The 12,116-nt window shown below is 30.6% G+C and overlaps 2 protein-coding genes across 2 annotated transcripts; both read left to right on the top strand.

Annotated features, from left to right (window-relative positions):
* The first annotated feature begins 855 nt into the window (after nt 1-855).
* On the top strand, nt 856-4,582 carry LOC108336029 (uncharacterized). The gene is made up of 5 exons (XM_017572321.2): nt 856-1,518; nt 1,627-2,999; nt 3,155-3,568; nt 3,898-4,124; nt 4,208-4,582. The coding sequence occupies exons 1-5, from the start codon at nt 1,349-1,351 to the stop codon at nt 4,463-4,465; spliced, it is 2,442 nt and encodes an 813-aa protein (XP_017427810.1). The 5' UTR covers nt 856-1,348; the 3' UTR covers nt 4,466-4,582.
* A 5,020-nt stretch (nt 4,583-9,602) lies between these two features.
* On the top strand, nt 9,603-11,335 carry LOC108332958 (60S ribosomal protein L34). The gene is made up of 4 exons (XM_017568260.2): nt 9,603-9,760; nt 9,875-9,954; nt 10,813-10,922; nt 11,019-11,335. Exons 1-4 carry the CDS (start codon nt 9,682-9,684, stop codon nt 11,110-11,112), a joined length of 363 nt encoding a protein of 120 aa, XP_017423749.1. The 5' UTR covers nt 9,603-9,681; the 3' UTR covers nt 11,113-11,335.
* The last annotated feature ends 781 nt before the right edge of the window (nt 11,336-12,116 follow it).

Below are 12,116 nucleotides of genomic sequence, written 5' to 3'. Positions count from 1 at the left end.
TGCTGCATTCCAGGTATTCATTATTTCTCAGATTTTGGCTTGTTAGTGCGATCGTGAATATAATATTAATAAATGTTTTGGGTTCACCAAGGTGTTTAAGTAGCGAGAAATGTTACATATTAATATAGATTGGATATTTATTAATATTGATTTTTATTTGATACATATTATAAATATAAACTAATTATAAAAAAAAATCTTTTTATCATAAAAGATAAAAAAAAATATGATGGTAAAAAAATTATGTAAAAGTATATGAGGTTCAGGTCTTCAATTTCTGCCATGAAACCTCAGCTAATACTGCCAAGAGACTGCTACACAAAACCAGTGGATCTTCTTCAAACACATGAACCTTAACAAAGTTAGTGAACTTCTAAAAGTTATGTATTTTTCAACAATTTTATCGTTTAATTTCTCAGTAAATCCACCATTTAATTTCTCATTAAATCCACCAGTCATTTCACCTGTTAATGTTTAGACAATTATATATTAATACAACAAGTAATAAATATAAAATCAATAAAAAAAATTACACGTTTGTGTGGAAATACTATAAAAAAAATATATGGCAAAATATATTTTTCTTTAATTTTTACATGTTATTTCCTGAATTGGTGTGTTTAAAAGAAAGTTTACCTTTTTACTGAGAAAATAAAGTGAGTAAAGAGGGGTATTTACTGGGCAAGGTACGTTTTTTCTTGAATGAATTCTTGATTCATTGCTTCTACTTGCAGGTGGGGGCAGGTTTTGGACTTAGTTTCAGAAAGTGATAATCTAATAATACTGTTTCACCCAAATCCATGAAGAAGAAAACTTCAACTTTCCACACCCGCTAAAAACCATTGACTTGATGAATCCAAAGATCACCGACTGAGTCCAACCGAAGAAAACCCAATAAAAAATGTCTCACAAATTGCCTTAAATCCAAGCACACTAGTCACTTTAACCAACCTTCACAAGTCCCAACATCTAACACGTTTCAATCCAATAGGACACAGAAAATGTACCACAAAATTGTTACATAAACTGCAAACCGTTCGTACAGCTATTCCAATTGACCACATCAGATTCTTATTCATTTCGAAAAAGCAAAACCCTCTTGTTGCTTTCTCACAAAATATATGCCTAATCTCGCATATTTTGGCCCAAAAATCAAGTTATGCCAAGATATTATTCTGCCACCGATTTGGGTGTGCATCAGTGAGGAGAGTTCACTGTCTAATAGTGACTCGTTCCATGGGCAAATTTTCTTGCTCCCAACTCTCCTTCTTATAACGTGGTTTAAAATTTTTCTTGAAGTGAGAATAAAATCTAAGTGGTGGAGTGGGTTCGGCTTAGTTGAGCATTGATGGGTGCTACGAACCTCGTTATGCTCAAAACACACATTGAATCTATCAACTTGTCTTTTGCAAATGGTTTTGTTTATGAAAACGTGCTTTGGGCTTTGGCTTCTCTTCGGGTTTTCTTCTACAACTATGTGCTGTATTCCTTGGGTTTGATTCTCAGACATATCTTCAGGTTTGATGAATTTTCTCGTTTGGGTTATTTCTATTTATAGTTTTTATTTTTATTATTTTGCTAAGAAACTGGAAAATTGAATAATGATTCCTTTATTTCATGTTTCAGATTTCATGCAGAAGACAGGGAAAGCGAACACCTTATTCAACATGATCCACCCGATCAAACCAAGAGAAATCAGATTGAAGATTCTAACATTGACGGGATCGCAGAGGAGTTAGCTAATTTGCTATTTCCGATCTTTGATAATTTTTATGTAGCAATTGATGGAAGAGAAGGAGAAACAAAGTGCCCTGTTTTATTTGCGAAGGACTCCAATGTAAATATTCATGAAGATGCTGATGATTTACACGGAGAAACAAAGTCCTCTGTTTTAAGGGAGATAAACTCTGGTTTTCATCAAAATGTAAAGAAATTAGAAGGAGAAACAGAGTGCTTTGTTTTAGAGGAGAAAGACTTGGATGTGTATGAACATGGTAAAAGAAGAGAAGGAGAAATAGAGGGGTCTGTTTCCATGGAGGCCGTCTCGTGTGTTCATGAAGATGTCAAGAAAATAAATGAAAATGAAACAGAAAGCTCTGTTTCCGCAGGGGCAGATTCCAATTTACTTCGAGAAGACGAAGAAGAAGGTTCTTTCTTCACAAATTTTGAAGCCAGTGATTTGGTAGAAGAACCAAGTATGCTGTCCTTCAGTTTCCGTCAAAATTTTATAGCTCCGAATGTTTCCCATAATCTATTTTCCAGTAATGAAAATATTTCAAAAATTGAATGTTTAGAGCATCCTTTGGAGGAAGGCCTTGTTTCTCAAGAAGAACTGAGAAACATCACATCCATTTTCACTTCTGATCCAATCTCTCAATGTAAAGCGTTTTGTTCAAGTGATTTATTTGATGATGACATTCTAAACGATAGCACGTTTCAATCTGATTCTGGGTCAGAATCATGCAGCAACAACAACAATGACTATTCGGTAACACTTGAAGTTTTTAGTTCTAGCCCTTTTGGTGAAGTATTTGATACTGAGAGCCATGAGGAAAATACATATGAATTTCGTGAAGAATCTCAATATTCACATGACAGTGAAGTCTCACACGATCACAATTTTGATCTTGTTGAGGACAAAACTGAAAAGGAAAGTTCTCCATACCGTGGAGAAGACACCATGTGGGAAGATAAATGGGATGAATCAGATTTTGACGAAGAAGAAGAAGACGACGATGACTTTGAATGGGAGAATGATGAAGTAGTGCAACAATTGAAAATGGAACTTAAAAATGCCAGACAAGGAGGGCTTGCCACTATTTTAGAAGAGGAAGAAGAAGCAGAGTCTCCAAAAGTTGTTGAGGATCTAAAGCCACTGAAGATAGAAAAGAAGATAGAATTCAAAGATCACATTGTTGAAATTCAAAAGGTTTATAGGTGCTATGCAGAGAAAACTCGGAAACTGGATGTTTTGAATTACCAGACCATGCATGCAATTGGTGAGGACCAAGTTAATTTCATTTCATTTGCATGCATTTCACCTTAGATTGGGACATGATCTTTTTTTTCATTGAGTTTTTCATTTATTTCTTTGGCAATAAACTTGTTCTTGGTTAGTGATTGACTTCATCACGGATTTTTCTGCTGTGTGTAGGACTTGTTCAACTAAAAGACCCACCAAAATTGTTTATCATCCCAAAATCTACCGTCCAAAGCATGAAGCCACTAATATCTCAAAATTTGTGGCCACGCAAGGCACTGAATCAGATATCTGATCCTATACTGAAGTTTATTGAAGATCTGCACGGAGATTTGGAATTGGTGTATGTTGGGCAAGTTTGTCTCTCCTGGGAAATTTTGTGTTGGCAGCACAAGAAAGTTAAAGAGTTACAACAATATGATTCTCAATGGCCTCGCAGCTATAATCTTGTGGCGGCTGAATTTCAACGATTTCATGTCCTCATGCAACGCTTTTTGGAAGATGAACCATATCAAGGTCCAAGAATTCAAAACTACAACAACAACCGTTGCGTCATTCGTAACCTGCTGCAAGTTCCACCCATTAAAGGTAACAAAAAGCTTAACTTCAATTCTAATTTTACACCTTTGATTGCGAATTATTGATATAGGTTTATGGGCAAAATATATATTTATAACTTATTTTTTAAACTTATCTTTTTTTTTTTTAATTATCTTTACTACTATTTAAGAAGGGCATGCCCTACTTTTTAAGTATATCACATCAATAAGAGATTATATGTAATGATATGTCTACATCGTACTAAATTTTTTAAATTATGAACCAACAAAAAGTATTTAAATTAATAAAAAGTACACGTACAAAAACTAGTGAGATGTTATATTTGTAATTAACTATGCTCTTATGACTTTGTACAGATGACAATACGAAAGACAAGAAAATAATCAAGTTGGGTGAAGAGTATGCAATCAATAGCGAAAGGTTGGCAAAAATCATCAAAGAGTCGATGCAGGTGTTTTGGGAATTTGTGAGAGCAGATAAAGATTATGGCAATGTGATGAAAGCTTCTCATAAAACAGGAATTGATCTCAAGGACGTAGCAGTTTCTGAAATTCTTGGGAATGTTCGAACTCAATTGCAAAAGGTTGGTTTTTTCTTGAAAGATTTACATTTTTAATAGGTTGCTTGACACTGTAAGATGATAATAATTGATCATGAATGTTGCAGAAGGAGAGAAAGCTAAAAGACATAGTAAGGAGTGGGAATTGCATAGTGAGGAAGTTCCAAAAACAGAATGAAGATCATATTCAACTCGATCAAGAACAGTTGCTTGCTCAAGTGGGATTGAGATTGGTGTCAAGGGTGTTACACATGAAAAAGTTGAGAAAAGATCAACTAATGTGGTGTAATGAAAAGTTGAACCGAATCGATTTTGTTGGCAGAAAGGTTCAAGTGGAGCCTTCTCTTTTGTTTTTTCCTTGTTGATTAATTCTTTTGGATTTATTTCGCAGAAAATTACACACTAGCATATACAGAAACAACACTTTTTATGTTATACATAATGTTGACATGATGGAATACTAAATCAGTTTTAGGATCAAATTTGCTTTCATTGTAGTGCGTGTTTGAGGGGAGGTGTAAGGAAGAATTTACTTTAACATTTTTTTTTCGTTATTTTTTGTTAACTCAGCCATTATATTACTTTTTTTTAGTATATAACTGCGTATGAACGACTCAACTTTCACCATTCACCATTAAGCATATTGTTATGAAAGAATAAAAGGCCCTCTTAATTATATTAAGTTTATATTGTTTACCTAAAATATATGCCATTTGATTTGCTTTTATTTTAGAGAGGAAAACATGTTTCAAATTCCTTTTTACTTTACAAAATTAATGGTAAATATTAGATCTTTTTATTACGACTATCTTTAATCAACTTCTAGACAATGAGTTGAAAATTTAACTAACCATCATCAAATCTTTGTATATATTGTATTTTTTGTTTGATGGTTGAATAAAATGAATCAATTTATCTTTAATATACACTAAAATTTAGTAACGGAATTAGTCACCAATAGAAGCAAAAACCTTAATTGCAAATCAATTAGTTATATATTTGAAAATTGATCATTCAACAACCATCAAAATTTCAGTCGCTAATTGATTATTAAAAATTTGATCACCATTAATTATTGGAAAGTAATTTTGGCAATTGAAATTCCGCTCACCAATAAGAACAAATTTTAATTTAATAAAAATGGTTTTGTTAAATTTGTTGTAAATAGATACGATTTTTAATTTAATTAAAATAATAATCGGTGGTTAAATCAATGAATAAATTGGTGGTTAAATCAACTGCTTATATATAATTTTTTCACTTACTTATAAATGTTGAATATTTAATTATAGTAAATAACAATAAATTCAAATGTATAATGTAGTAAAAAATAGTATAAATTTCCATATTACATGGTCCAACATAAAATCAAAATGAAAATAGTTCTAAATACATAAGGAAGTTTTAAATTCATCTTATAATTAAACTTAACTAAGGTTGATGTCAACTACCATCACTAGAATAGTCACTACATCATCTCCATTGTTACGAGGGTTAGATGGACCTAAGGTAAAATTCTTCAATTGGATGTGCCATAAAATAAGATTCATATGCTCTTTTTGTTGGCGTATGTGTTCATTCTGTTGCTCGTGATCTTGTATCAATTGCATCATCTTTTCTTAAAATGTCTTTGAAGTGAAGGGAAAGCACTAGAAGGGGGTTGAATAGTGCTTTCATAACATTTTTTCTGAGCTAAAGGGCTAAGTATGATGTACGTAACACTCATGAGTTAGTTATGCTTTAACTGTAAACGCAATTTTATGAAGATCGTTTACAGAACTAGCTCAATATTTTCCAATAAATGTTTAAGTAATAACAAGTTAAAGGAATAAACGCCAGCTAAAATTTTGATGCTAACTTTGAGTGTTTAGAGTAATTGCCTTCATCAAGAGCCAATTGTTTATAGAGAAAACTATAGCACATAGACAATTTTTATACCAGTTCACTTGTTAAAGCTACATCCAGTTCTCCTCCAAGTTAACTTAGAGGGATTAATCAAATATTCAATGAAGTGCAATTGAGTGTTTTAAACTACTCTTGGTGTTCCTAGTCTTATTGAGTAATCGTTGTTTCTTCTAATTAGTTGAGTTTGACTCACTTCTGATTGCGTAATATTATTCACCACTCATGGTATTGCTAGACACTTCTTGTATCACTATGATACATCGTCTAGTTGAGTATCACCTACTCTTGGTTGTGAAGTATTTTTCACCACTCCTAGTATCCCTGATCAGCGAATAACCTCTAGTTACCCTAGACCAGTTGAGTATTTTCACCACTCATGGTTTCTTAATCAACAAGTAATTGTTAATTATCCTTTACTAGATGAGTATTCACATCACTCCTGGTATCCTCAGTCAACAAATAACCTCTTGTTACCCTAAACTGGATGAGTATTCGCACCACTTATGGTATCCTAAGTTAACGAATAACCTCTTGTTACCCTAGACTAGATGAGTATTCGCACTACTTCTAGTATCCCTAGGCTCTCTTGGTATCCACTGATACCGCCTAGTTGAGTTTCATCCACTCTTGGTTGTGCAATATTCTTCACCACTCTTGGTATCCCTAGTTAATGACTAACCTTTAGTTACCCTATACCAGTTGAGTATTCACACCACTTCTAGTACTAGACAATTTCAGTATCTTCTTATATGTTGCCTAGATTTCCTTAACTTTTTAGAGCTAAGCTGCAAGTGTTTCGATTCTCTGCAGTCTAAACACTCATAGGTGTTTCTCTCCTCAACAATGTAGTCTAAACACTCAAAGGTGTTTCTCTCCTCACTCTTTTCTCTTATCTTACAAAAGTAAGCAAACAATATAATGAAGCTCAAGAGTGTTGTTTGACTTTTCTTTTTCTCTTCTTTTCTGGAGCTCTTTTTTTATTCCTTGGTTAGGAAATTTTTCTTTAATAGCTCAAAGAGATTTTTTTGCTCAATTGATGATAATACATCTTCATGTTTATCTCTCCTTCATCATCATCATCATCATCATCATCATCTTCTTCTTATTTTCTATTTATACACCTTGATAATATAGTCGTTTTGACGATGTTTGTCTTAAGATTTAATAAAATGACTGTTTGTCGTAGCTAGTCTCAAGATTTGTTTTCTTTTGGCTATTGGTGTATATTTCTGTTATAGGATAGTCTTTTTGTCAGAGTAGACGTGCTTTTCAGAGCTTTATCAAAAACAAATTTGACTTCTTAATTAGCACAACGGTAAAAAAGACATATTACTTTTATTTGAGATATGAATTTTTAAGCACTATAACCTTTAAAGAATAAAAGAATCAAGAACTTATGTACACATAAGAATTCTTTTTGTAACGGTTTCATAAATATATACTAATATGAATGATGAGCTTCTATATATAAGTGTTAAAAAATGTTTATTGTAACTGAGTATTTGTACATTGTCTTTGGTATTAAAACTTTAAAAAAATTTGCTTGAGTTTTTGTCAACACTCCATTATTATGTTCAATTTGATGAGTGAAATGACATGTATTTGAAAAAGTATGCTAAACATTACTAATGACACTTCTTTAAATTAGGTTGGTTATGCATGTATCAAGATCTTCTTTGAAAATTTTGAAACTCTTCTTTAGAACATATAAACAATATTCTTGATAGTCAAATATTTTATTCGAGATGTACATTAAAATATTAATCGTATAACATTTCAAAACCTGTGGTAGTTTATGATGTTGAGTTATTTCATGATATGTTTAAAGTTGAGTTATTTAATTATATCTTCTAAACCAATTACAAATTTTACAAATAAATAAATAAATTCTTGAAGATATTATCAATCAAATTTTATCATTTAGAGATAAAATAAAAATTTAATTACCTTATGACATTTATGCATATTTCGGTCTAGGAAAATTTATTAATTCAAATAAATGATCTAACTATTTATTATATCAATAATTTTTATTTTCAGGTACCTATTTAGAATTGACATAGGAGATGAATTTTTTGTGTGAAGATCTAAGCTTAAGATTTGTAAGTTTAGTTAAAACTTTTACTTATATATTAATCATTGTCATCTTTAATTGCTAAAGTTTTATTTTATCAATACTTAATTGCTTATACAATTTATTCTTAAGAAGAATTTTTCACTTTTAATTAATTTTTTCAAAATATATAATCAATTATAATAATATTGATTATTTTTTATTAATGATGTTATGCATATTATTATTTAGAGTTTCAATCATTATGCATACTTGAAGCTATTTTTTTTAATTTAAAAAGGAAAATTGTAAAATTTTGATAAGTCTTATATGTGAAAAAAGTTCATATATGTAAATAGCAAAGTATTGTACCATTTAAAATTGGTTTTAATATTATCTTAATACAAAAATTCTTAATTTAATTCTAAAGTTCTAAAAATTTCAATATACGTATAATCATTTTAATTACATATGGTAATTTATAATATTCGTATAATTGATAATTAATAATTTGTTAAAAGTATGGCTCTTGTGAAAATTTTATAACAAAACTAAATAATTATATGTAAATAATATTTAAGTTAAAGTTAAAATAAGATATTTTACATGATTTTTAATAGAAACTTTAATTTTTATAATTAATATTACTATTATTATTATTATTTACTAGTGTATGTTCATATTTTTTAAGATAATAAAAAATAATAAAGTTATTGTCATTGTTATTATTATAATTATGAAATTAAAAATAAATATTTTCTTATAACTTTATTATAAATAAATTTTATGTACTTTATAAGTTATTTTTTAATTAAAAATATTTAATTTTAAAAAATGATCAAATAAAAAAACTTTTAAAACTTTAACAATCGGTAAATTTAGTAAAATAATTATTTTAATTTAATTTAATTTTTATTTAAAAAGTAAAATTGAAAAATAAATATGTGTACCAAAAAGAAATTCTTTATATATAAATATAGATTTAATATATAAATATTATATATTTCTATAATATTTAATTTAATAAAACATTAAGTAAAATAATTATCTGCATATATATATATACACATTAATTTCTATTTTATTTTGTACTAAAATAAACACAAGTCTTATTACATTTATGCGTCCATATTTTTTAAGTGTTTTTAATTGTATTATAAGTTAATAAAATATATGTAAGTTGATTAAGTTATGTAAATAGTAAAAAATATTTTAACAGAAACTATAAATATAATAAAGAAAAAAAATTAGTTTTATATTAAATATTTTAAAATAAAATTAATTTTAAAAAATAAGTGAAAAATTATATTTTTTAAAATTAGTTACCAATTATATTTTAAAAATAAAATAAAAATAAAAATTTGTATATACAAAAAAAATACCTATATATATACACACTACATGTATTATAAAGAAATGTACAAGATTTAATCCTTTTTCTGACGTGTGACGTGTAAAATTCGTGACCGTCCAATATCATCCAATGCAGATGCTCTTTCTACCCTTGGATTTAGGTCGTGAAAAAAACACTCATTTTATATATTACCCCTGCGCTTCTTCTGTCTTCTCCTCCCTGCTAGCCGTGGAAGAGAAACCCTAGGTTTTGAAAGCTGATCGGAAACAATGGTGCAGCGTCTCACCTACCGCAAGCGCCACAGCTATGCCACAAAATCAAACCAGCACAGGGTCGTTAAGACCCCCGGTAATTTCTCTTCACCAGCTTTGTACAGTCGTTTATCTCGATTACGTTGTGCCGTTTTGCTCGCCAGGGTTCGGTTGAGTGTAACGTCGTGCGGTGTTTGATTGTCAAATGTAGGTGGTAAGCTGGTTTACCAGAGCACGAAGAAGAGGGCCAGTGGACCCAAGTGTCCTGTCACTGGAAAGAGGATTCAAGGGGTATGCAATAATTTATTTTCTTACATGGGGATTTTGTTTCTCGAAAAGGATCTTTAAAATGTTTTTCTTTTGAAAGCTATGTGACACATGATTTGATTGAATTAGTAATTACTGATGATGAAAAGATTGTAAATGTGCTTGGGAAATATTGGTTCGTGCTTCTGCTTGTATCTTTGTAATTGGAATTTTAAAGTAGTTAGTGTGCAGATAAACCTTTTTGATCTGGTACATCAGCAAGATATGATGGGTTAAGAATTTCTGATGTATTATGTAGTGGATGCTTTTGTATGAAGGTATACAAAGGGCCAAAGACACTCGGGAAATTAGTCTATTTTGGTTTTGGGACCTGGAGAAAAATTGTTCCAAAAGAATGCTTGTCTTGATAATGAATGGTCTTAACGCTAGCAGAAGAATACTGCTAATATTTGATTGTTTTTTTATTGGTTTTACTCAAACTTTACTTTCTTAGTGAAAGTCAAAGATTATAATGTTTGATTTAGAAAGCCCTATGATGCATACTTTTAAGAGTCCCAACGTCCTTGCTACTAGTTTTTGTTTTCAACATATCTAACTATTTTACTCTCTACAGTTAGCAAGCTAGATGTTATTTTACCGTTATCCTAATCGACCTTTTAGCGCTAGGCGTATGGCATACTCTTTGGGGCCATCCACCAAGCTTGAGAGTATTCTTTATTTCCTGAATTATATTCCCTCATTATTTTTCTGTGGTTTTCTTTCTAAAGGAGTCTTCGGTTTTCTCTGCATGGTCCATATTTCTTTGACTGGTAACAGATTATGTATGAATGATGCAAAGCATAATATGGTGGTTATTAATACTTGCTTGGCTATTAATTGCAGATTCCACATTTAAGGCCTACAGAATACAAGAGATCCAGGTTATCCAGAAACCGGAGGACTGTGAACCGGGCATACGGAGGTGTGTTGTCTGGAAGTGCTGTTAGAGAAAGGTTTGTTTTGATCAATCTTCTTATTCTGTGGTGTGTTTAATTTTCGTTGCGCAAATTGATAGAGTACGTTGCTCAATATTGTGTCCGGTTCTGTAGAATTATTCGAGCTTTCTTGGTTGAAGAGCAAAAGATTGTGAAAAAGGTCCTAAAGATCCAAAAGGCAAAGGATAAGCAGGCATTGAAGAGCTGAGTTTAGGGAAGCGATAAATCTTTGAAAGATTTTAGGTTTGGTGGTTACCGTAAAGCATGAAATTTATTATTAGAGCTGTTTCCATGTTAATTTGTGCTTGGCTTTGTTGAACTCATTCTAGTGTTAACTTTGTCGACAACTCCATTATGATACAATTTTGGATGTCACGATTCTCTTGTTGGATTATCGATTTTCTGTTAGTATATTTAATATTGCTCTTAAACCTGTTCATCTAGAATAACACTCCTTTGCCACTGCAATTTTACCAAACGAACCCGTGGTTTTAAAGTTTTGGAAGGGCAAGTTTACTAATACCAATGGTTTTAGTAGATGCATGTCTAGTTTAGACGACTTATGTGGGTAGGTAGAATAATATTTGGTATACCAAATTTTGTGGGGATGATCGTAGGCATTGCATATTAGTAGTGAATCTTCTTGGTGAAGATACCACTTGTATGAATATGACTTCTGTTTGCATTCTACTACATATTCTGTAGTTTTATTTTTCCGCATTGCAATATAATATCATACTCCCATAAATGGTTGTTTTGGTTTCAAATGAAACTGCTTATACAAGAATCTGTTTGTATAAACAACCTCAAAAAACGTTGCTCTTCGAGTATGTAAATATGGTTAGAGAAGATGTTTAGTATGAAAGTTTGAGGACTTTTATATAGGACTTTCTACAGTAATGTTTTAAGCGATATCGTTTTGAACACTCGTTTTAAGAATGTTAGCATTCGAGTGAACTTTTGTAAAATGCTTGGTAAGACTTGAGAAATTAAGTTAAATAAATTATTTAGTATGTATTTTATATGTTACGAGTTCATCCATAAACAATGTTGCTAAACAAAATTGATGATTAGAACTTATGATTGTCATTGGTATAAAAACAAATATTTATGTATTTAATGTTGTTCCAAAATTATGCTTTGAATTAGAGAATAATTAGTAGTCAAATTATTTTTAGTATACCAAGTTCGTTATAAGATTTATGGAATTAA

This window comes from Vigna angularis, chromosome 1 (assembly GCF_016808095.1).
Source record: "Vigna angularis cultivar LongXiaoDou No.4 chromosome 1, ASM1680809v1, whole genome shotgun sequence".
NCBI lineage: Eukaryota > Viridiplantae > Streptophyta > Magnoliopsida > Fabales > Fabaceae > Vigna > Vigna angularis.
The sequence above is the reverse complement of the archived record's forward strand: the minus strand, read 5'-3'. Positions and strand labels throughout refer to the sequence as shown.